We start from the raw sequence: 26431 nt of genomic DNA, 5'->3' as shown, positions 1-26431 counted from the left end.
AAACTTGCTACCATTATAGCATGCAAGAACTCCGCAACAAATGCCATCCAATATTTGCCATGATCTTGGGCTTTTTCCCTGTGACTGGACACAGGTTTTTTCCCCGTGTGAACACACTTATGTGTGTTGGGCACTTTGCCCTAGGCGTTTTAGTACTTACTTGTACTTTCATTTCATATCATTATTGAGTACATCTTTTCTAGCACTCATGTTTCTGTGTGCTTGAGGTTGTGTGTGTGTGTGTGTGTGTGTGTGTGTGCACGCTAGCTTCCCTCCTACCCAACATTGGTATCAGAGCTTGGTTAGGGTTAGCATTAGGGTTTGCCCCCTGCTGCTCCTCAGAGCTTGAGCCTATTACACACATCAGGGCATTAGGGTTTTGCTGCATTAGGGTTAGGGTTTTGCCTTCAGCCACCCTGCCGCCGCCGCCCTCAGCCGCCTCTGCACACCACCGCCGCTCTGTCCGTACGCCGTACTGTACCGCCTTGCCCCGCTGCCCTCAGCTGCACCACGCCGTCGCTGCCGCCCATGTGAGCCGCCAGATCTGCCCTCAACTGCACCACGCCGCCGCCGCCGCTGCCCCTGTGCGCCACCAAATCTGACCTCAGCTGTCCGCCGCCACCCCTGTGCGCTGCCAAATTTTCCCTCAACTATCCGCCGCCGCCGCCGCTGCCACCGGTCCTGATCTGCTTCGTGACGCCCAACTGCCCCAAATCTGCTTCATGCCGCCTGCGTCGCTCCAGATCTGGCGCCGCCCGTCCTCTGCGCCGCCTTGCGCCTCAGATCTGGGTGCCCTGCCCCACCTGCAACAGCAACCGTCTACGCCTGCCTCGACACCATCGCTGCCACTGCCTGCGCCTACCGCCTTGAGTGCTGCCACCATCGCCCTCACGGGCAACTGCCGCCTGAGCCGCCGCCGCCCTGTACCGTGCTCCGTACAGCCTCCCTGTATCGCCGTACGACCGTACCTGTGTACCGCTCTGCACTGCCCAAAGCAACTTCAGATTCACCTTCACATCTACCCAAAATTGGCAAGGTTTGAGGGATTTGCAATTTTCTGACCTGAAATTGCACATTTTGCCTGTTAAAAATTGGAGCTTTTCACCATTGAGCCTACAATTGCAACATTGGCGCACATTGGCATTGATTTCAGTAGATTTGGTGCATAATTGCACTAGAAATTTGGGGATTTTGTAAAAATTGACTCGATTTTGCAAAAATTGGCATTATTTGCAGGCAATTTTGGGTATTACAGGGACATTTGGTTGGCATTGGGACATTTCCTCCAAATTCTTGGGTATTACAGGCACATTTGGTTGGCATTGGGGCATTTCCCCCAATTTTGGGTATTTCAGGCACATTTGGTTGGCATTGGGACATTTCCCCCTATTTTTGGGCATTGCAGCGCTTGGTACAGGTGACAAACGCATTAGCAGATTTACAGGTGCAAATCCAGTTTAGATGTGGTCTAATTGGTTGCCTAAAAATTAGGGCTTTTCTACATTGAGCCCATTTTTGGAGCATTCAACCAATTTACATTTGATCTGCCAGGATTTGAGCACTTGCAGCTCTTACAGGTGTCAGTTGATTGTGTTTTTCACGGCACATGTATACATTTGTGGTTTGCTGCAGTATATGTATGCCATTGTGGACACTTTGACAGATTTGCATCATCGTGCAGTACACTTGTAGATTTGGGACATGCATATGTATTTCTCGTGTGGTGAAGGAGTTCCCTTTCAGTCCATTGGTTATCCTGCTATTTATCTCCCGCATTCTTACGGCTTTGCTGGGCATTGCATACTCGTGGTGACTTGTGACAGATTTGTTGTGCTATCATGGCCAACAGTAATAATGACCTCTTTGGAATGCTATCTCAAGAGGACAAGCTCAATGGGGACAACTATCCTATGTGGGCTTATATGATGCGTCATGTTTTGGTCGCCCTTAATGTATGGCTGTATGTGGATGGCACTGAGAGCGTCCTCTTGCACCTGCTCCAACGGAAGGTGAAGTGATTCCCGCTCATCCTCCTGCAGGTCCACCTCCTCATCTTCCTCTCCTACTCAGCAGCAGCAGCAGCGTACTTGGGATGCTAGGGATGCTCAAGCCCATGCATTGATTGCTCTCTCGTGCCGCAGGCATATCATTCTGCACATTCGTTCTTGCACCACTGCAAAGGATGCTTGAGATACCTTGGCGGCATTGTATTCAGGTCGTAATGAGGCTCGTATAGCTTACCTTCGGAGCAAGCTTGAGACTAACCGCATGCTAAGGTGACTCTATCGATCAATACCTTACGCATGTGAAGGACCTACGAGAGCAGCTCATTAACATTGATGAGGTTTTGACAGATAGCCATCTTGTTCAGACAGTTTTGCGCAACTTGCCTGACTCTTATCAGACATTTGGCACCACTTTGCGGTTGTTGGATGGCAATGCACCTAATGCAGTCACTTTTGACAACCTTGTGACTCTCTTGCTCAGTGAAGAGCAATCTCGTTCCAACAGGAACAACATGATGTCTGCTGAGTCAGCAATGGTTGCTCCTTTTCGTGGGAATAGATCTAGGCCTAAACCTAGCCCATCGAATCCTCCCAAGACAGAGGACAAGCCTAAAAAGAAAAAGCGTTGTAACTATTGCAGGAAAACAGGGCACTCCATAGAGGAATGCAAGAAGCGTATTGAGAGTGAAAAAAAGAAGAAGCTGGCATCTTCATCCACAAGTGCAAATCAGGCCACACGTGTCAGCCTTGACACTTACATCTTCATTGCCTGCAGAGATGTCTTCTGATGCCATTGCTTTTGATGACTATGCTTTATAGTCTATACTCCATGGTATGCATTGTTTGGCAGATGCACTTCAGGGGGGATTCTACTTGCCCACATGCAGTTGGTGATGCCTCATGGTCACTTATGCTTGTTGACCCTTATGTTGGTCTATGCTAGACGCTTTCTCTTATGTGATGTCTACTGAGATGTCTTTTATGCTATTTTCCCTTGCAACGGGATTGTTTCTACAGTGTTGACATTGTCACTTTCTTGTTAGAAGTCATCTCCTGTCTATTTGTATACACCAGGGCCTTTGTTGTGGGTGTGCCCGCCCGTATATCATTTTTCCACACTCCCCGTATTTTTTCCCTATTTTTCCCATTTTTTCCTAGTGGCTGGAGGGCTGCCAGGTGATGCCAGGAGCACCCCAATGCTGGCCGACTGGACTTTCTTCAGTCGTGTGCATCTGGGCTGCTGGCCAACTTGTTCTGTCCAGGCGTAGGCATCTGTAGCTGGCCGACTGCTATTTTCAGCAGTCGTGGGCATTTTTCTCAGTCGTGGGCACCATCTGAAGCTGGCCGACTGCTCACATGGAGTTGTATATATTGCCCCTCAGCCCCCACCACTTTCTCATTCAGTTTTTCGGGATCTTGTGTATAGAGAAGAGTTTACACACCTATCTCTCTGTGTTTCTTGTGCTGATTATTTTCTGCAGCCTACTTGCTCTTGTCTACCCAAGTTTGGTTGTCATTTCCGCTGCATATTCTAACATGGTATCAGAGCCCTAGGCTCTAGGAGATCTTGGGCGTTTTTCTGAGCAAGAGGGGGAGCAACATGTTGCTGATCGGTGGACTGTTTCGGGCTGAACGGGAAGAGAAGGTGCAAGAGGAAGGCGGGCAAAGGGGCTGGACAGCCACTTGCATATTTTCTGATTTTCAGATTTTTTCCCACCCACCCACCCTTTCAGTTTACTCTCCGAGATGGCAGATTTACTCGAGATGGCTGAGAAGCACGTGAAGATTCCGACTCTCCCCACGTTCCCAGTGGATCGACAGTTGGACGGGTCCAATTACGGCATCTGGAAGGTCATGATGGAGTCAGTTTTGGAGTCATATGATCTTGCTGATTTTATTATCATAGGGGTGCCACGGCTGGAAGCTGAGGAAGGGGAGTTATTATTGACGAGGAAGGACCGCGAGGCACAGGCACACATGTGGGACCGTGTCAACGCCAGGGTCGGGTCGTTTATATTCCTCAATTGCACACCACAGGTGATCAACCATGTGAAGCACATGACGCTGGCGAGAGGCATATGGGAGCACTTGGCTTCTTTGTACAACAGGGTGTCACCCATGAAGCGGATATCCTTGGAAATGCAGATGCGGGTTATGAACCCTGCAAAGTCTTCGACGATGCGGGAACACATTAACAAGCTGCAGGCCCTTCAGCAGGAAGTCCTTCAAGCTGGGAAAGAGATATCATCCGAAGATATGGCCATCACGTTACTTTCCCACTTGCCTGGTCAGTATTCCGCTTTCTATTCCTCGTTGATCACGAGTGGCAGGCTCAGCACCATTACTTGGGAGGAGCTTGTGCCAATGGTCTTGGACCAGGAGGAACGTTTCACGAACCCTCCTCACGGTGGAGGTTCGGTGGCCTTAACTGGCCAACGGTCGAAAGGCCGTAATGCCAACAAGAGCAAAGGGAAGGCTTCACCGGAGAAGTCTTCCGAGAAGAAGCCTGATCCAGAACGAGAGAAGCTGAAGGCCGAAAGATCGTGTAATGATTGTGGCGAGAAAGGCCACTACTGGAGGAAGTGCCCTAAGCGGACAGGGAAGAGTGCTGATTCCTCAGCCTCAGCTGCGAAGACTCCGGCATTTGTGCACTTGGAGATGGTGGACTCCGATGCTTCATCATCTTCGAGCGAGGAGGCAGTTGGCTTCACCGCAAAGGATACCCGGGAATTGAATCTCGACAGTGGTGCTTCCAGGCACATGACTCCATCCCGTGACTTCTTCCTGGATCTGAAACGGTAGTCAGGTCGTATTTTTATTGGCGATAACTCCACTATTCCGATACATAGTGAGGGCCGGATGGAGATTATTCCCGACGGCAAGGGGGGCAAGCATGCTTCCCGAGTTCTTTATGTCCCTGCTCTGGGCTTTCATCTTTTGTCAGTGCATGAGGTATGCAAGACTGGCTTTCGGGTGGAATTTGAGGAGCATTCAGTTGCTCTAAGGGACCGTGAGACAGGCAAAGTTGTTTGGGAAGGCGGTGTGGAGAATGGCATCTACAAGCTCTCTGCACTCTCCTCATTGACAGGCTCTCAGGTCGGAGATTTGTGGCACTTTCGTTTTGGCCACTTAAATGTGGATGCTTTGCGGCGCGCCTTCCGGGACCAGATGGTGGTTGGCTTGCCAGATGTTGGTAGTAGGCAAGGACGCTGCAGTTCTTGCATACGTGGTAAGCAGCACAGGGAATCCTTTCCGAAGCAGGCTTCCAGGCGGGCTTTGAAACCTTTGGAGTTGATTCACACTGACTTGTGTGGACCACAGCAGATACCATCCTTGGGAGGATCTCTCTACTTCATGCTGCTTGTTGATGATTGTACCAGATTCACGTGGGTCTACTTTCTTTCCCAGAAGGACGAGGCTTTTGCTCGGTTCAAGGATTGGCACGTGATGGTGGAGAAAGAGTCTGGATTTCAGGTCAAGACTCTCAGGGCTGACAAAGGAGGTGAATTCTCCTCGACTGTATTTTTCCGGTTTTGTGCAGATCATGGCATCAAGAGGGAATTGGCCAATACCGGATCGCCTTCAGAGAATGGAGTTGTTGAACGTAAGAACAGGACTGTGGTGGAGATGGCGAGGACCATGCTGGAGCATCGTGATCTTCCTCGTCCACTTTGGGGTGAGGCTGTGGCAACAGCTGTCCATACCATTAACCGCTCTCCGACGACTTCTGTACCCCATATGACTCCATTTGAGGCATATTTTGGCAGGAAACCCGATGTCTCGCACTTCCGTGTCTTTGGGAGTGACGCGTATGTACATATTCCGAAGAAGCAAAGGGGGAAGCTTGACTCCAAGTCCCGCAAGCTGGTATTTGTGGGGTATAACTCTCTTTCCAAGGGATACAAGTTATATGATCCAGAGAGGAACGAGATTGTTATCAGCCGGGATGTGGTCTTTGACGAGCATGTTCCAGCATCCACTGTCGAGGAGCCGCCACTTCTTGGAGATCCAGAGGAGTCTGATGATGATTCCCAGTCTACCACTCCAGTTGATCCACCTCAGTCATCACAGGAGGTTGAGCCCGCAGCTGGAGTTGAGCCCTCGCGACCACAGGAGGCTCCACGATCTGTTCGAGTACCTAGGTGGTTGTTAGACACCCTTCGGGAGTCGGGTGTCACGGAGCTACCCTCCGAGTGGACCACAGAGGACGGCCCTCAAAGATCACATCGAGTCCGAGATAAAAGCAACACGGCGGAGCTTCTTCAGGTGAACTATGCTCTGATGTCTCGTATCATGCGGGATAAAGAGCCCACTTCCATAAAGGAAGCCCTTTCACAGGATACTTGGAGGGAAGTCATGCAGGTGGAACTTGACGCCATCGAGAAGAACAACACTTGGGAGTTGGTACCGAGGCCGTCGAAGCGGTCAGTCATTGGTGTCAAATGGGTCTTTAAGACCAAGTACGCGGCTGATGGGTCGGTGGACAAACACAAAGCCAGGCTCGTGGCTAAGGGTTATGCTCAACGGCCAGGCATCGACTACGAGGATACCTTTGCACCGACAGCGCGGATGACCACGATTCGGACCGTTCTTGCCCTTGCTTCTTCTCAGAGGTGGCCCGTGTACCAGATGGATGTAAAATCGACGTTCCTTAATGGTGACTTGCAGGAGGAGGTGTACGTTGAGCAGCCTCCAGGCTTTATTGTTCCAGGATCGGAAGGGATGGTTTACAGGTTACGTAAGGCCTTGTATGGTCTTAAGCAGGCTCCCAGGGCTTGGAATCAGAAGATTGATTCCTTCTTTATTCGGACTGGATTTCAGAGATCGGTTGCAGATCCGAACCTGCATCTCTTTCGGGAACGCGGCATGGTCACACTTATCATCCTTTATGTGGATGATCTCATTCTCATCGGCGGTCATGTGGAGCACATTGGAGTGACGAAGGTTGCCTTGTCAAAGGAGTTTGAGATGACCGACTTAGGCTTACTCCACTTCTTTTTGGGATTGGAGATCTGGCAGACCCAGAGGGAGTTTTTCGTCTCTCAGCAGCGGTATGTTCATGAGTTGCTTGAGGCCTTTGGGATGGAGAACTGCAAGCCTATTACTTCGCCGATGGACCCGAACACAAAGTTAACCGTTACAGATCCTTGTGAGCCAGTTGATGCCTCGCAGTACCGGAAGTTGGTTGGTTCATTGATCTGGTTGCTGAACACCAGATTGGACTTGAGCTTCTCCGTGGGGCTGTTGAGCTCTTTTATGCAGACGCCATTGAAGACTCATTGGGACGTAGGATTGCGGATCTTGCGGTTTTTGCAGAGTACGAAGGATCTGGGACTCTTTTACACAGGAGGGAATGGAGTCAAGCTCCAAGGTTGGAGTGACTCAGATTGGGGAGGAGATCCAGACACGAGGAGGTCTACTTCAGGATACACTTTTACCCTTGGCTCAAGAGCAGTTTCTTGGAGCAGCAAGAAGCAGCCAACTATTGCCCTTTCTTCGACAGAGGCAGAGTATCGGGCTGCTTGTGGTGCTGCTTGTGAGGTTGTATGGCTGCGGAGGCTGCTAGGCGAGATGGGGTTTCCACATAGGGAGCCCACAGTCATCCAGTGTGATAACCAGAGTTGTATAGCTATTGCTCGGAACCCGGTTTTCCATGCCCGGACCAAGCATATAGAGATACAGTATCACTTTGTTCGTGAGAAGATCTTGGTGGGTGACATCTTGCTACTTTATTGTTCGACGGAGGACAATGCGGCGGACCTCTTCACGAAGTCTCTACCTCAGGCTACGCTTAGGCGGCACTCCAGCTCCCTGGGGTTGGTTTCACAGCCAGGAGCTGAGAGGGGGTGTTAGAAGTCATCTCCTGTCTATTTGTATACACCAGGGCCTTTGTTGTGGGTGTGCCCGCCCGTATATCATTTTTCCACACTCCCCGTATTTTTAATGCTGGCCGACTGGACTTTCTTCAGTCGTGTGCATCTGGGCTGCTGGCCGACTTGTTCTGTCCAGGCGTAGGCATCTGTAGCTAGCCGACTGCTATTTTCAGCAGTCGTGGGCATTTTTCTCAGTCGTGGGCACCATCTGAAGCTGGCCGACTGCTCACATGGAGTTGTATATATTGCCCCTCAGCCCCCACCACTTTCTCATTCAGTTTTTCGGGATCTTGTGTATAGAGAAGAGTTTACACACCTATCTCTCTGTGTTTCTTGTGCTGATTATTTTTTGCAGTCTACTTGCTCTTGTCTACCCAAGTTTGGTTGTCATTTCCGCTGCATATTCTGACATTTCTCACATGTGATGTTTACTGGGAGTGCCTTTTACACACTTGGCCAATGTTGGCTTGCTCTCATGGTTTTGACATGTCACATGTATATTATTCATTGTGGGATTATGCATCTTTACACTTGCCATACATGCCACTGATCATGGCATCGCTGAAAGTTTACCTATCCTCTCATAGCATTGGCTAATGCCCGCCTCGAGATCCCACTTTTTCTCCCCATTTTCAGATTTTCCCATTGCTGAATTTTTACTTTTATCAGCCCTACCATTGCTGATTTTTTCCTCATCAGATCCTCCATTGATGAGTATCACTTCTGGACCTTACACTGCATGTCTCACAGGCATGACTTCTGGATCCTGTTGCCTTTACACATGCGTATATCTGCTACCTCTTCTTATGCTTATCATTGGTGCAGTTACAAAGCATTGATGTGGATTACATGCAGTTCAGCTTGGCATTTGGTACTTGCCTTCAGGGAGGTATTATGCGATGCCTCTTGATTTGATGCAGTTGATGTCCACATGATCTTTGCCATGCGTTTCTGGTGATGCATGAATGGGAGAGAGAATTAGGGTTAGAGTTTCATGTGGGAGACATACACAGAGAGAACAAGGGAGAGAGAGAGAGAGAGAGTTGTGGGGATAAGCCAACTCAATAGATGAGTGTGTGACTCCCCTATCACACATGTATATTGCACTAGTACACATAGTGCACTTAGTACATTAAAAGTACTAAGTGTACTATGTACTATAACTTATGGGCTTGTACACACTATAAGGGTGGGCATAATGCCTTTACCCCAACAACCTCCCACTTAAAGGCAAAGTGCCCTTAAATGAAGGAAAAGAAAAAATCAGCATGTACATGATAATATACAAGGCCATATCAAGGCTGAAACTGGCCTCATCCAATGCCTATCACCCATCAAGTGCCCATCAAGTGTCTGCAATGAGCAAACCGCTCCGGAGGCAAACTCTTTGTCAACAGATCAGCCGGGTTGTCATCCGTATGAATCTTAACAAGCTGAATTTGCTTGTTCTCTATCACCTCTCTGATGAAGTGATACTTCACATCCACATGCTTCGTCTTTGCATGAAAGACAGGGTTCTTTGCCAACTGGATGGCACTCTGACTGTCACAATGCAACAATGGAATATCCCCTGTATAACCCAAATCAACCACTAACCGAGATAGCCATAATGCCTCCTTGCAAGCCTCTGTGGCTGCAATATACTCGGCCTCTGTAGTAGATAAGGCAGTGCACTTCTGCATCCTGGATATCCATGACACAGCACCTCCTGTGAATGTAAACACATAACCGGTAGTAGACTTCCGGTTATCTGGATGACCGGCATAATCCGAATCCGTGTAACCATGCACTAATGCATCCTGTTTGCCAAAGCATATGCACATATCCTGTGTGCCCTTCAGGTATCTCATGACACCTTTCACTGCTTCCCAATGCTTCTTGCCAGGTTTAGCCATGTATCTAGAAACTACTCCCACTGCAAATGCAATGTCCGGCCTAGTAGCAACCATGGCATACATGAGACTGCCACAAGCTGAAGCATACGGGACCTTGGCCATATCAGCCCTGTCTCTATCCGACTGTGGGCTGTCCATAGCACTGAGTTTCACATATGGAGGCAAAGGAGTACTAGTCTTCTTCCCCCCGTCCATATTGAACCTCTGCAAAACTTTGCCAATGTATTCCTTCTGAGACAAATACAACATATGCTGATTTCTGTCCCGAAGTATCCGCATACCCAAAATGTGATTTGCATCACCCAAATCCTTCATATCAAAGGTTTGATGCAGCCTCTGCTTCAAGGTATCCATCTCCTTACGAGATTTCCCGGCAATCAACATATCATCAACATACAAGATGAGGATCAATAGACTGCCATCCAAAGCTTTCTTGGTGTATAAGCAGTGATCTATGTCACTTCTCCTGAATTTCTGGGATTTCATGAATGTATCAAATTTATGATACCATTCTCTTGGTGCCTGTTTGAGCCCATAAAGACTCTTTTTCAGCTTGCATACAAGCTTCTCCTTTCCACTTACTGCATAACCCTCTGGCTGTTGCATATATATCTCCTCATGGAGATCACCGTGAAGAAAAGCAGTCTTCACATCCATCTGAATCAAATCCAGATCATCATGAGCAACCAAAGCCAACACAGCTCTAAGTGTGGTCATTTTGACCACTGGAGAGAAGATCTCATCAAAGTCCACACCATATTCCTGCTTAAAGCCCTTAGCCACTAACCTGGCTTTGTATCTTGGCTTTGCATCAGGTGCAACTTTGAGCCTGTAAACCCACTTGCATGGCAAAACCTTCTTGCCTACAGGCAAATGCACCAACTTCCATGTTCCATTTTTGTGCAGAGAATCCATCTCTGACTTCATGGCACGCTCCCAAAGAGCCTTGTCTGCCCTCTGTAAAGCCTCCTTATAACATGAGGGCTCCCCACAGTCAGTGAGCATCAAGTAGTCAACCCCTGGAACAAACCTGTCAGGGGCTCTGGAGGGTCTTGTGGACCTCCGTACCCAATGACCATCATTTGCAGGTTGCTGTCCAGCCTGCATATCACCCATTGGTGGCTCCTGTTCCATGCCATAAGGCTGAAAAATCATGCCCGGTATCTCCTCTAACTGTGGTATATCCATAGGGATATCTTCTGCCATCTCTGGCTGTCCATTTGGACCATTTTCAGCACCATTTAAGGGCTGGTTTTCCTGCTGTAATGGCTGATTTACAGCCCTTGGTTGTTGTCCATGATGTCCATCATCATCAAAGATGACTCTGCCAGGCTCCTGTTGCCTTGCAGGCTCCTTATACATGCATGTTTCATCAAAAATGACATCATTGCTGCATATAATCTTTCTATTCACGGGATCCCAAAGTCTATACCCCATTTCACCTCTGTCACCATATCCTAGGAATATGCATTTGTGAGACTTAGGATCAAGTTTGGTGCGCATTTCCCTGCGTATGTGCACGTACGCAACGCAACCAAACACTCTCAAGTGCTTGTATGACGGAGGCTTCCCTGTCCATACTTCTTCTGGCACTTTTCCACCAAGCCTCGTGTTAGGTGACCTGTTTATAAGATGAACGGCTGTCATAACAGCTTCAGCCCAAAAACCATGAGGTAATGCAGCATGTGACAACATAGAACGGACCTTCTCCTGAATGGTCCTATTCATCCTCTCTGCTGTCCCGTTTTGTGGAGGATCATAAGAAGTAGAGAGCTCCCTCTTGATGCCTTTAGCATCACAAAAGTCCTGAAACTGTTTGGACATATACTCTCCCCCATTGTCGGAACGCAAAGCCTTCAGTGTTTTGCCTGTTTGATTCTCAACATGAGCAACAAACTTCTGAAACACTGAGAATGTATCACTCTTCAAACGAAGAGGATAAACCCACACCTTGCGTGTGGCATCATCAATAAAAGACACAAAAGTATTTTGCCCCTCCCAAAGAAAGCTGAGGCATCTCACATGCATCTGTATGCACAAGCTCTAACTGAGCATCTTTCTGTCCAAGAGCTTTCTTGTGGGGGCACTGCAGTTGCCTGCCATATATACAATGCTCACAAAACTGAAAACTTGAAAACTTTAGAGAAGGCAAGAAACCCAAACGAGACAATTGCTCCATTCCTTTGACACTCATGTGTCCCAACCGGCTATGCCACATAGAGATTTCCGGCAGCTCGGTTGCATTTACATTAGCATGGTGACAAACACCTGCATGCATAAAGTAAAGAGTGTCTACCTTAGAGCCTCTGGCAACAACCAGTGAGCCCTTACTAATTTTCCACTTTCCACGACCAAATGTGGTAACATAATCAGCATCATCAAGCTGTCCAGTAGAAAGCAGATTCTTCTTGATCTCAGGCACATGCCTGACATCATGGAGCATAAGCTGTGAGCCATCTGAAAACACAAGCCTCACATCACCTCTGCCAAGAATCTTGCATGCATGGTTATCACCCAAATAAACCACTCCTTCATTGCCAGCAGTATACCTGACAAACAAGTCTCTGCAACCTGTGACATGAAAGGAGGCACCTGAATCAATGATCCATGAGTGCATACCATGACCATCTCCTGTAAGAAGTGAACGGGCATCAAGTGCAGACGTAAATAGGACCTCATCCTCACTGTCACCTGCATGTGACACATTGATTTCTTTAATCTTGACTCCACTTTTTCCCTTTGGCTTTACATCTTTGGCTTCATCTTTGTCTTTGTCTTTGCCTTTTCCCTTTTCTTTTTGATCATTTTTCCATTTGTAGCATTGCTTTTTGATGTGTCCCTTCTTGCCACAATAATGGCATTCCAAATCCTTTTTGGAGCGAGACTTGCTCCTTCCCCGTTCTTGGCTTTTACCCCTTTGCTGGGATCTCCCACGTGCATTCATTGCATTGGACTTTCCAACAGAGTTGTTTTTCCTGTTCATCTCTTCTTGAAGAAGAGCACCCTCAACATCTGCATATGACAGCATAGCATTCGAATTGCTAGTGGCTGTCCTGAATGTGTCCCAACTCTCTGGCAAAGTGCATAAGAGAAAGGTGGCTTTGAACTCATCGTCCATTGCCAACTTTTGATTTATAACTTGGCTGACAATACCATTAAACTCATTTAAATGGGCTGTCATAGACGCCCCTTCCTTCATCTGAAGACCTATGAGTTTCTTCAACCAATACACTTTGCTTGAGGCACTTTGTTGGGCATACAAGTCCTGCAATCTCTGCCACATTTCCCCAGCTGTCTTCTCTTCACGAATGCTGAAAAGTAATGAGTCTGACACAGACAACATGATAGTAGATCTTGCCAGCTCATCCATATCTTCCCACTCTTCAGCAGTAAGAGAAGCGGGCATTACACCCCTTTCTTTGATAGGCTTGTGCTGCTTCTTCTGGAGCAACACATTATAGCACTGGGTTTGCCAAATATCATAGTTATGTGAGCCTTCAAGCTTCTTGATGTGAAGCAATGAAGAGCTTTCACCTGTGGTTGCCATAGCAATATGCAACCTGTCAATGCCTGACTCCCTGCAAAATGTGCAAACACTGCACCAAAAACACACAAGTGCTCACAGTTGTTCTCCCAAGCTTTATCTCCCACTGCGGAAGCAAGAATGCAACTTTTCTCCCACTTTATGTGATGAAATCAGCAAAATCTGGTTGCTGCAGATTTAGGACAGCACCTTAAATGTGCTCTGTTCCCCTTCCAAAGTACTGTACAGTAGTACTAAGTGCTCACCAATGATGTACCAAACCTATACCGGCAAGTACAGCAACTGAAATTGAACCTTTTCCTCACTCAAATCAGTGTACAGCCATGCCAAAACTTGCACAAAGCTGTGCCAAATCTGTACCAGCAGGTACAGTAGCAATAAATGCTCTCCTGGCTGTCCAAATGAGTGAAAACCGGACTTTTACAGTCCCGAACACTGCATACAACAGTCCCGAACAGAAATTGGGCAAAAGCCCCTTGACTGCAAGCTGATTTCTGAGGATTCAAGGCATAAAAGTCTTGCCTGCTGCTTTGCCAAGCTCAACAAGCATACGATCTTGAAAAGCCCCTTGATTTAAGATCAATTGCTGATCATACATGGTACATTGACGCACATGAAGGCATCCAAAGTCTTCACGGTGCTTCCCCCTGGCCACATATACATCCAATACATGAAAGCCCCTTGATTTACAGGCACATTGAGTGCTTGTCAGGCATCAACACGTTGCCCAAGGCATCAAATGCGAGTGCCTGCATGCAAATCAACCAAATCGGCACAAAAGCCCCGCCAATTTTGCTCAAAATTGAGCAATTCGGCACCTGTACCTGCTCAATTGATGATTGTACTTGCTCAATTGCAAATCCCAAAGAAAAATTGAAGCAGAATACCTTGTAATTTCTGATTTTTTGTTGCAAAAAAAAGGGTTGATAATGCTGCTGCTTTCTTGCAGAAATGGGCAATTGAAGGAGCTGCTGTGCAGGTTCTTGGAGGTGATCCTTGCTGCAGATTTGATGGCTGCTCCAATCAAGCTGATGCGCCTGTTGCTGCAGTTGACGTGGAGCTGGTTCTGGTTCGCAGCCAGTTACGTGTCCGCCTGCTTCGCCTGAATGCGCTGGCCTCCTTCAGTGGCTAACGCTCGCCAGCCTGCACCTTCCGCCAGGTTCGTTTGGGTTACGTGTCCGCAGCCTATCTCGCCTTCGCTACGCCTAGTGGCCAGCGGTCGACCAACAGAGCTCTTACGCCTTGGCTTACGTGTCCGCCTGGTTGTTGTAGGCGCCTGACACGCCTGCCCTTCGCCTATCCGCCACCTAGTAGCGCTACACTTTTTGGACCAACGCCTCGTTTGCTGCGCCTGGGTTCCCCTTTCGCACTACGGGTTCTCACGTAGGCGTGTTCGCCTGTTAACGTTCCTGCCTACACTCTTCGCCTTGTGAATGATACCAGTTGAATGATGATTGCAGATGCTGTTTTGCAGGAGAGGGGGGCAATTCTAATGCCGGTGCTGCGTCGGATGCTGCTGCTGACTGTACGGAGCTTCTGGGAGCTGCTGCCGGGTGCTGTGCTGGAGCTGATGTTGCTGAATGGCTGCGTGTTGGTTCGTGTGCTGCTGTGAAGTGCGCCTGGCTGCTGCGAGTTGCATCACCTGGCTGTTATGACTGCACTGCTCTAATTAGCTGGGCAGCGTGGCAACAATCGGCAGAGAAGAGGCGGGGGGAATGACCATAGCTCTGATACCAGTTGAATGGGAGAGAGAATTAGGGTTAGAGTTTCATGTGGGAGACATACACAGAGAGAACAAGGGAGAGAGAGAGAGAGAGTTGTGGGGATAAGTCAACTCAATAGATGAGTGTGTGACTCCCCTATCACACATGTATATTGCACTAGTACACATAGTGCACTTAGTACATTAAAAGTACTAAGTGTACTATGTACTATAACTTATGGGCTTGTACACACTGTAAGGGTGGGCATAATGTCTTTACCCCAACAATGCATTTATGTACTACTGTGCTCTAGCATTAGCACTATGACATTAGGGATTCTCCTTTTCCCCGTCATATAGTGCTTGCTTTTTCCATTGGCACTGCAGTTCACTCTTATTGTGGAGCATAGTGCAGGGCAGCATTCACAGCTTTATCACCCTGTTGCTACCCGTTCACACCATTCACTTGAGGGGGGTTTGTTGGTCATGTTCACTCCCGGCTAGTTCAGGTGTGTACCCAGCTTACTCACGGGCACTTTTTCCCTGTGACTGGACACAGGTTTTTTCCCCGTGTGAACACACTTGTGTGTTGGGCACTCTGCCCTAGGCCTTTTAGTACTCACTTGTACTTTCATTTCATATCATTATTGAGTACATCTTTTCCAACACTCACGTTTCTCTGTGCTTGAGGTTGTGTGTGTGTGTATTGAGTACATCTTTTCCAGCACTCACGTTTCTCTGTGCTTGAGGTTGTGTGTGTGTGCAGGCTAGCTTCCCTCCTACTCAACAAGAAACTCATCCACTAAATCTCCCTCATTCATACGCTCAGACTATAACACCTTGTCCAACGTGCCTCGTTACACACCTGGTAAAGCACAACAAGTGCATCCCAAGCGTATTTCACAGTTTTACATGGGTGAATACGAGGAATAATACTCCTTTCTACTAAAAGTACCACTAATGCATGTGCATGTGCAACTATGGGAGGTGTGGAGGCGGATGCCACAATTACATTAGAACTTGTATTACCATCCATTAAATCTCCCTCATTCATACGCTCAGACTATAACAGCTTGTGCAACGTGCCTCGTTACACACTTGGTAAAGCACAAGAAGTGCATCCCAAGCATATTTCATAGTTTTACATGAGCAAATATGAGGAATAATGCTCCTTTCTACTAAAAAGTACCACTTATGCATGTGCATGTGCAACTATGGGAGGTGTGGAGGCGGATGCCACAGACTACAGTTACATTAGAACTTGTATTACCATTCAAAGTACCTCTACTAACCTATCGTGCTGGCGAGATAGGGCGTCTGCCTCAATGCCAATAACAACATTCCAAAGCCCTTTGACGACTAATACATGGCACATCATGTAGGACCACAATGGGTAGTTGGTCCCATTAAGCTTATCCTCAACAAAAAGCATCTCAAATACATCACTCCCTGCCATTCTGCCTGCAAATAACTAATCTCTAACATAGAATGCAAATATACCAACTACTTGTAGGTATTGTCAATGCCCATTGAATGCAACCGAAATGGTTGCCGGTAGATCATTGATGACGATGGAAATCTACAAAGTGTATGAAAAATTGTAGAGTGTAGAGTACGGAAATGATGCTTAGCAAGAATGCAGAAATTGACGATAATGTTGACGATGTTGTTGAAGAGGAGCTCACAGATGCAATGTCGAAGATGATGGCATCACTGTTTGCACACAAAATACTGCCGTTTCTGTGCAGATAATCCAAAATAAGACAAAAATAGTTTGAACTGACACTTTCCCGCGATATCTCCGGAAATCTTATAGCATGCTAACGAGCCTTGAAACGCGCCCAGAACACTTCGAAACGTGCAAAAAATTTACACTATATGGTCTACCTTCTCCACCTAAGAGGATAGCTCGATCTGAGACAATCAAAAGAGCAACTCAAGGAAAAAATGACAAGGGAGTGAGAGCCAAGAGAACTTGCTTATATACCAATTTTTGGAGTGGAGATCAATGTAGCCACACACACAAAGATGCAGCAAGCAAGGAGAGAGAGATGGAAGCACAACAGTCGAAGTAGATTGATGAGAATGAGTTAAGTACTAGTGAAGTGACATGATAAGGTCACTTACACACTCATAAGAGTGCATATATACTACATACGTTGAGAGGGAAAAACCTCCTAAAGAGAAAAAAAAGTGTGCTGGCCCATTATTAGCTTACGTCCACACATCACTACCATATAAATGCTACAATGCTCTACCTTTATGTTTTTCTTGACCAAAATAAAATGTGCTTATTTGCTAAACATGTCAACAATAGTCTATATGGCATCATTCCCAAAAGGTGTTCTGATAAACCCATGATTAAGTCTATTGTAATAATTTCTCATGGCTGTTGTGGAGTAGGCAAAAGTGGAAGCAAACCAAGTTTGATCTTTCTGCACATCATACACCCATCAACAAACTTCTATGTCCTTTTGCATTCCTAGCCAAAAGCAAGGCACATACATGGTAACAGAAATACTCGTATGTCCTACATATGACGGTGCATGACATTCTTGACAATACATAGTTGGTTTTGCATCATAAGTATCTTCTCTTACTGCAAAGGTCTACTATCTCATTTTGTTGTCCTATACACTGCAAAATCGTCATCCAAATGATGAAAACTCGCATCTTAGAGAGGTCTTGATAACAAACAACAATAATTGAGGTCTTCTGGACAATGCATTGGCTACTACATTTTTCTTTCCAGGACTAAATAAAATTTGAAAATGAAACATTGAGAGGAAACTTACCCCTCTTGAATGTTTCTCAGAGAGTTTTGACTAATGGTCAATGTTGACTAGGAATACAACTCCCAAGACAGAATGTTTCCTTATAGGAAAGGTATGAATCTCAACAAAAAGGTCTTTCTTGCAAACCCTCAACAAAAGGGAGCTATGAAGCATTTACCTGCAGCTCTCATAAGCAACAACATGCCCTTCTTAACTCAAAATAGTCCCAATGCAATCTCCATAGATGCCATCCTTCTTTTGTACCAAAAATACAAGCGAGCAATAGAGTGAAGAGCTCTAATAGATTCAAAGAAGATAACTAAGTCATAATCTCTTCTTGCTAACTTGCACTTACATGGTATGCAGGCCTGTTTGGGAGGTTTTTGAACTCACATCTACGGAATGATCGTCCAGCCTTTGAGGTGGTAAGTTCTCAGATAAGAAGTCAACATGACAATCTTTATATGCTTTTGAACAATCCAATCCATCTTTACTTAATGCATCCATTTGCACATTATCATGTTCAACATTCTCACATGCAAATTCTAAATACGAATAAATCAACTTCTTTATTGCTCTATTAATTTGTATATGACTTACGACAAGAATCGTATCACGTTGGGCCTCTATAACATGTTCACCGCCTCTAAGCATCAAGGTGATCTTTTTAGTTATACATAATCTTAACAAGATACGTACATGGCCAAGCATACCCAACCTATCCAATGCCAGTGTCTAGTCCCTTATAGGTATTGCTCCAAAAAATAAGTTTTGAAAAACTAGGGTTTTAAAAAATTAGGGTTTAATGATGCTCTAGCATGCTATAGCAACATCTTCATGCAGGTAATGCACCCACAATTTTGAAAAATGATGAAGTATTTGGAGTTAATTGCTCCGATTAAGCAAGATTTTGCAAAAAAAAATAAAAAGCCCCAAATTGATTTTTGCTCTTTCTTGAGCATGTTGTTTTTTCTTAATTGAATCTTCTCAAGCTGCAACTGCTAATGGTGTTGCTCAGAAGGCTGAGGCGACTACAGTCGTGCTTTGGGATGACGAGTAAAGTATGACTCTAAACCGTTTAAAGGGTTCGGTGCTGAGCTTAGCTATGGAGGCTTGAAGCAATGGGCAGCCATGGCTAAGGAGCAGAGAGAGAGAGAGAGAGAGAGAGAGAGAGCTGTATTAACGTCTACTAGAGGCCGAACTCGACCTATGAGACAAATCAATGTACAACTGTCAATGTCCTCTGGGTGTCCCGAAAAAAAAAGGACAAAATGAACATGAAATAAACTATGAAAGTACTGAGCTAGTGGGGGGGGGGGGTGTGATGGATGGAGCAGTACTGCTAGAGGCTCAGTATGCAACCTATATGCGTAGGGTATACAAGAATGCAATGCAGATCTGTCTAGCTCCAACCAGTACCATAATGGGGGTGTAATATGTGATACATAGGCGATGGCGAGGCAAAAATCCCTCGGAGTATGATCTCCGGGTGTGAGTGTAAGTGAGCTAGCCGCTCCTGGATATGGTGCTGATGTCGAGCCCGTATCTCTGTGATCTCCCTGTGATGTAGTCTGGGAGTCTGGTAGCCTGGTGCTCTCGGTCTCCGTCTGGCTCGGAGGTCCGCAGCGCACTGAAGTGTAACCCCCTCATGTGTCAGGGTAGGCACTGGGATAGATCTCTAGAAGAAATCAGAGCTGGAGCTGTCACCCACCTCTCCTTGTGGTATGAGTCCGTAGCAGTGCCTCTCTGTGGCGTTGTGTCTCTAGCAAGAACTAGCCAAATATGCGCTCGTCTGCGGATTCCATGATCTGGCGGAGTGAGGGATGTCCACTGAAGATGGTGGAGTATCTCTCTCTAATGTCACTATATGCTCTGCATCTGCATACATAATGCTCCTCACTCTCAACCTCCTCCTGGCATAGTCTGCATGTCCTCTCTGCTCTGGGGATCCGTGCTGCCCTACATGCCTCAATCTCAAGCTAGTGTGATGACACTCTGAGCTGGCCAATCGCCACTCGAGCACTGTGAGGCATGTACACATCCATATATCCGGGTCGCTGAATGAATCCATCTACTGAGATACACATAAACTGATCTCTGTAGTATAGCATGAGGCTGATTGGGTGTAATCCAAGTCTCTTGAGTGTATCGCTGCCATAAATCCTGCCGAAGGACTCTGTTCCTCTCACTGTGAGAGAGCTGGATGTGTGGTGCATGTATATCATACTGGAAAGGTGGCAGGTGATCTATGTTGAGACCATGCTGAGTGAGCCACTGTATCATCTGTGAATACCATGATCTCCTATCTCCACTCTCTGTGAGCTGCCTGGACGCCTCAAAAGCTCTATGTGAGAGTCGATCTAATGACATATCTTTGATCCACTGTATGAAGCAGATCATCTGGAAGAGGGCCTCTACTAGCATAGGAGCTGCAGCAAACTCCGCTCGGACAATGTCATGTGGGACGGAGGGTTTGCTGCAGATCATCCGTGGGAGCATGAGAATCTGAGGCCTCTCTATCTGAGACCATGTGGAGGTGGCGAGCCCAAGTGCCCATACTGCTGCAGCATACATCAAAGCAGGGGTGACTAGTGTGTCAAACAACCACCCCTTCGTGCGGGGCTCCTAGAAGTGTGCCTGGTGACATTCTCTCTCTAGCATGGCCAGAGCTGCATACCCTCGTGTGAGTCTATCCCTGGCTTCCTGTGCCATAGTAAATCTTCCTGGCGGAGTCGCAAATGTAATCCCCAAGTGCACATATGAGTCTACCACCTCTACCTGTCCTCCTGCTAGTGTGAAGATGGCCTGTCGTCGAACCGGCCCTAAGGTGTGGAAAATCATGACCTTGGTTTCCCCAAGGTTCACTGTAAGTCCCCTCTGTGTGTAGAAGTCATCGAGTGCATGGAGATGATGTTGTAGTTCCATCCGCAACTCAGAGACCAAAATAATATCATCTGCATATAGCATAATATGGATTGTGGAACCTGAGATGTCTACCCCGTCCCCACCACCGTGAACAATGAAGTCAGCCACCTCATCAATGTATAGCCCAAATAGTGTAGGAGAGAGTGGGTATCCTTGCTTCACACCTATGGTGCTGGCAATAACATCAGATAGCCCCCCGGGGCATCATATGCGCCCGAGGACCTGCTCATATAAAGCATAGATGCCCCAAAACATCTCTGATGGGATCCCCAATGACTGGAGGCGCTAGAAGAGTCTCTCCCGTGGCACCGTGTCAAATGCTTTGCGGAAATCCACAAAGCAGCAGTATAATCTCCTCTCCCACGCCCTAGCCTGATCAATCAAACATCTCAGAGTGAATATATGGTCAATAGTGGAGAAAGCTCGTCAGAATCCAGCCTGCCCTGGTGCTCGCAGTCCCTCCTTCTCTGCATATGAGCTCAACTCTGCCTCGAGCACTACGCCATAAAGTTTGGCCAATGTATGGCCAATCATGATAGTCCTGTAGTTGTTGGGGTCTAGCATGTCTCCCGCTTTGTAGAGAGGCACGATGGTGTGCATAGTCCACTCAGCTGGTAGGCCCTCCACTAGTGCCCTATTAAAGAGGTGAGCAACAAAGGGTGCCACTGTGTCAGCTGCAAAAATAAGATGCTCACTGTGTATACATGTGTGGTCAACCGATCTCCCATGCTGTAACCGGCGGATAGCTCTCTCTACCATTGAGGTGGTAAAGAAAGTAGAGGTGGTGGTAGGGCGGGGCTCCTGCGGCTATGGTATGGGCGGTTGCTGAGGGATATGGTAGAGGCTCTTTGCACATGTGTGCCATGTGTGTGGATCCTCAATCGGGGTACGAGGGCGAGGCTCTCTCATCCTGCGCCATGCAATGGCTGTATCTCTGCTCATGAGTAGGTGGTATATATCCCAATACTATGCCTCCTCGATTGCACGCCTCTTACGACGTGTCGGCTCGCCTGTCTCTGTGTAATGGTCCCCAGTGCTCTCTGGGCACGGAGGTGTCTGTATAGCTCTCTGCAGTCAATCACCAATTCTAGGGCATGCTCCCCGATCTATCTGTGTGTGCAATGTGTGTATGATGGGGGAAGCTGCAGGTGGTGGCCGTATGTAGTAGAGATGACATCTGAGTGGTGAGTGTATCTAGAGGTGACAGGGGATCCATTTGGAGTAGCCCGTCATATACATGATGCTCATGTATGTCTGCCAGGTCATGGGTGAAGTAGAAAGTGGTATGCGATGCCTGTGTGAGCTGTGTGGGTGTTGGTGTGAAGCTCGCCAGCAAGAGGTACGTGTGATCCGCACCGATAGGACAGGGGGGGGATGGTGAAAGATGTCACTGCCTGTGTGGTCTCCATGGATCCCATGATGTAGTCCACTGTGCTACCTCCCCCTGACCATGGAAAGCATGTCAGTGCTCCTGAATCCTGCCACTGTCTCATCCCGTTATAAATAACGAGATGGTGTCGAGCTCCCAACTCAAGTAAGTGATAACCATATCTGGTGTTATTCGGCCCCATGTCCTCTGGCACCCTGCGAGCTCCCATGTCCTCCACCTCTAGTGTGTGCATCACCTCGGGGTGCTCGAAATCATAAATGTCGCACTGTCGGCTCTGTGTCCGTGCATTGAAGTCCCCCATAAAGAGGACTTTCCCCAGGTTGGAGTAGTGTATGATCTCATCTAAAAGGGCTGCATATGGTGACTCTCCCAATGGCCCTGAGTCCTCCTCCTCCTCTCTACTCTCCTCCTCTGCTGTCATGGCATATCTCGATCCTCCAGGAGAGAAGTAGCATAGAGCAATGCATAACACCTTGTCTGCCAAGAGCTACAGTCTGATCCACATGTATCTAGCCTCCTAGTCACATGCTACCACCCGTAGGCGCTCATCTAGCTCTCGCCTGAAGAGTACCGCTATACCTCCAGATTCTCTCGATGTGCTCTGCCGTGTGGTTCCCCTGTGTATAGACTCCCATTGATAACCCTCTACTTTGGGTAGTCCCCTCTTTGGGCTCTGGTGTGTCTCTGTAAGTAGTATGATGTCCCGTCCCTCCATGACCTCCTCTATCCTCCCAAGATGTGTCCAAAGTGCTCGTATCTGTGAATCTGGATCCTCCAGAACCGATGTACCATAGGCCGCCTGGCACTAATCGGTGGCCTTGCCAGCGATTATGGCACGACCATCGCGATAGAATGCTCTCTTACTCTCTTTCCGGGCTTGTAGGACTCTCGGCATGCATGTTTTCTTGTGTTCTATCTGCATCCTCGTAAGGTCGTCATCTAAATAGATGGGATCTCCTTGTAATCCTCATAGAATCACCCTCTTCCTCATGAAGGTGGCCCTCTCCGTCTCTCCTACAAACTGTAGAATGAGGGCTCACTTGCGTGTTGAGTCTTTCCCGGCTCTCTATGCTTTGGTGAAGGGGAGAGGGTCCTCTTCCCTGTAGCCGAGCTTCATGCATAGAAGCTGTCATCTTTTCTCGGGAGTGGAGTCGTGTCTCGGCTATACCTGTGATTCAAATGTTGAGGCGACGGGCCTGCCTCATCTTCTCCTCTTCAATGGTGGTGTGAATGATTTGGTGTTCTTCCCTTTGAGACTCCTCCCTCACTTCTTTACGGATGTTCTTCTTCACCACTTCAACCCATCTTGATTGCTTGGCTTCGAGTTTCCCCTCCATGTCTTTTGTGATCTCCTTGGAGATCTCTTCTTTGATGGTCATGAGAGTGTTGCCATTGATCTCCCCTTCTCATTGAGGTTGGAATCGGATGTCTTCTTGTTCTCCTTGATTAGTGTCTTCATTGCCGTCTCGAGGGCCTCGAGCTTCTCTTGGAGACTCGGGGCCATTCCTCGAGATTACTCTGCAGTGCTTCCCACAGGCAGAGAGGAGCGAGAGAGGGAGCGCAGTACACACACACACGCGCACACACACACACACACACACACACAGAGAGAGAGAGAGAGAGAGAGAGAGAGAGAGTATTTCTGGCAACGCGAGCAGGCCAGCACAGTGCGAGCACAACAGCGCCGGTGCATCACACCAGGGGTGCGCAGCACAAGCAGGGCAGCTCGGGCGGGTGGGTACGAATAGGCACAGCACAACGCGGACAAGGCAGCGCCAGGCGTAGCACAGCCAAGGTGCGCAGCGCGAGCAGGGCAGCACGAGCGGATGGATACGAACAGAGTGAGACCACCAACGCGTAGCGCGAGCAGGGAGAGGGGCTTGCCCGACGTCACGCCATGGAGCACCAGCGCACAGCACGCGCGAGGAGGGGGGAGAGAGAGAGAGAGAGAGAGAGAGAGAGAGAGAGAGAGAGAGAGAGAGAGAGAGATGAAATGATATATTAACGTCTCTAAGAGGCCATAGTGGCCTATGAGAATAAAACTGAGAGTACATCTGAAGTTGGTGTCTCATCAAAGAGAACAACTAAATGAGACTAAAAAGTACAATAAACTGATTGTCCTACAGTTATAAGAACAGAACTGTAAGACTCCGAGATGATACTGGGTAGAAAATACTGGAAAATACTGAAAAATGTATATCAGGTACATCCGTGTATGCTGATCAGTTGAAGTGTTGCCCTCTCCTTAGATCAAGTATCTCCGCCATGGGACTGGGAGAGGTCGTAGAAGCGAGGTAGGCGCCTCCGATGCCGAGCAATAATGGCTCTTCTGATCTGGCGATGGTGAGGATGCCATGGTCGAGATCCTGGTGGGCGTAGCCGACGAGCACAACATAAGATAACTGCTCTATCAGTGGTGACTCCTTGGGAGCGTGGTCGGTGCCCTGATGGCCCAATGGAGGAGGTATCAGGAGGTGTGTGGGTTGGGTTGCTGGTGTTGGTGCCGAAGAAATCTGTCAGGTACATCATGGCTCGGCCTCCTGTCTGCCAAGAAGGTCTCTCTATGTCTCCTGAGCTCAAGTAGAAACAATCCCAGGCATCTCTGATCCTCAAACTCCATGATTCTGCGTAACAACCCAAAACCCTCTCGGAAGAGGCAGTGATATCTCCCTCGGATCTCATAATAGACTGTACATCGACAAATGTAGTGTTCCTCTGTCTCTACCTCCTGGTAGCATAGCTGACAAATGCGGTCATCCACGATCTGATGCACATATCGCCCTGTCTCAATCCGCAGCTGGTGTGATGAGGTCCGGATCTGTCCAACGGCACAACGTATCCCATGTGATAGGTGTACATCCATGAACGTCGGGCGAGTGATAAAATCATCCGGTGAGGTGTGTAGAAAATGGCTCTTGTAATGAACCATTTTCGTGCCTAAGGGCTCAAGGGGGCTAGTCCATGTCCTCTCTGTGTCCACTCTGATGATATCCATCCTGATCACGCGGTTTTGCTCTAAGCGGGTGAGATCCAAAAATGGGCAATCCAGACTGTACTGAAAGGGTGGTAGTGCCTCTATCAGCAAACCATGTAGGTCAAACCATGATCTCATCTGAGCGTACCAACAATGAGTATCTCCATCCTCTGCCAACTGTATGGATGAGGTCAATGCCAATCAAGAGTACCTCTGTTGAGGGAGCTCCCATAGCCGCTGTGAAAAGGTGACTGCCTGGAATAGGGCCTCGGTTACTACTGGTGGGGCACCACCTCAACCCGAACGATCTCATGTGGTACTGATGATTTGCTCCGAATCATGCGGGCAATCATCATAATCAGTGGTCTCTCCATTTGCCTCCATCCCTCATCTGTCTCTCTCTGAGATCTGTGATGTATACTGGGTCCCCAAATTGAAAATTATCAGTAATAGCAGCGGAGCTATGGCAAAATTTTTAAGAAATTAATACATAACTCATTCTTATGCATAATGTGAAAAGAGAATACATATTCTCCTCTCTAGCATCTTACACCATTAAGATTTTTGTAGACTTACACATCCTTCTATGCATAATTATCAAAGGTCAACCTACTACTAAATTCCTAACATCATGCAAACCTGGTACATTTTCAGCTATAAACATAGGTGTGGGAAACACCCAAACACAAGGTTTTTGGGCCATTTCATCTGTTTCAAAAGGTCTCGATGTTCAAAACCTGTTTCAATTGTTTCCACTTTTGAAATGATGCATTTCAGCAGTTTCAACGTTCAACGGTTTCTTTTTTTCCATTTCGGGCATTTCCCCAACAACACCCTCATTTCAACTACAAAACTCCCCGCTTAGGCCCAAACGAGCTGGTTTTTTGTTCTTCTTTTCCTTTATCTTCTTTCTCCTACTCTCTTTTCCTTTCCTCGCCTAATTGTTTACCTTTTTTACACCTTTTTCCTATTGCTCTTCCTTTTTCCCCCCTCTCCCCTGCTGACATGGTGTTTTCCTATTTCAGCTCCCTCAAAAATGCAGGTTCTGTTTCCTTTTCAGGTCGTACCCTGTTTCCCATTAACTATTGCTATAACACATGAACCTGAACAAAGGTAAGCGCCTAACAAAGAATTAAAACACTATCAACTCATCCAAACAAAAATAGCATTGCTTATTCTTTTGACCTGTTTCATCTCGTCATGAATCTTAACATCACACCTACCTCATAGGTAAAAGTCTTATCATTCAACGCTCGGCATCGCAAATATCTGCATCCAACTTCTCAAATCAGCAAAGAAGAAAGAAATCCTTTACGTATTCAAGCTTTGTTAGCCTTCATGAAAAGCA

At 47.4% G+C, this 26431-nt stretch overlaps 1 protein-coding gene across 2 annotated transcripts in view; it reads right to left on the bottom strand.

Annotated features, from left to right (window-relative positions):
• Window positions 1–26431, bottom strand: part of LOC147613038 (Nucleotide-diphospho-sugar transferases superfamily protein) — a 73741-nt gene that overhangs the window by 18347 nt on the left and 28963 nt on the right. For both annotated transcript variants that reach the window (XR_015263340.1, XM_086782334.1), the window contains exon 5: window positions 26307–26352. Coding sequence is in view for 1 of the 2 variants with exons in the window: in XM_086782334.1 (XP_086638460.1) it covers window positions 26307–26352 (46 nt within the window). In the remaining variant the exon portion in view is untranslated. The remainder of the gene's footprint in view (window positions 1–26306; window positions 26353–26431) is intronic.

This window comes from Cibotium barometz, chromosome 44 (assembly GCF_041138505.1).
Source record: "Cibotium barometz isolate CiBa-2024 chromosome 44, ASM4113850v1, whole genome shotgun sequence".
NCBI classification, from domain to species: domain Eukaryota; kingdom Viridiplantae; phylum Streptophyta; class Polypodiopsida; order Cyatheales; family Cibotiaceae; genus Cibotium; species Cibotium barometz.
The sequence above is the reverse complement of the archived record's forward strand: the minus strand, read 5'-3'. Positions and strand labels throughout refer to the sequence as shown.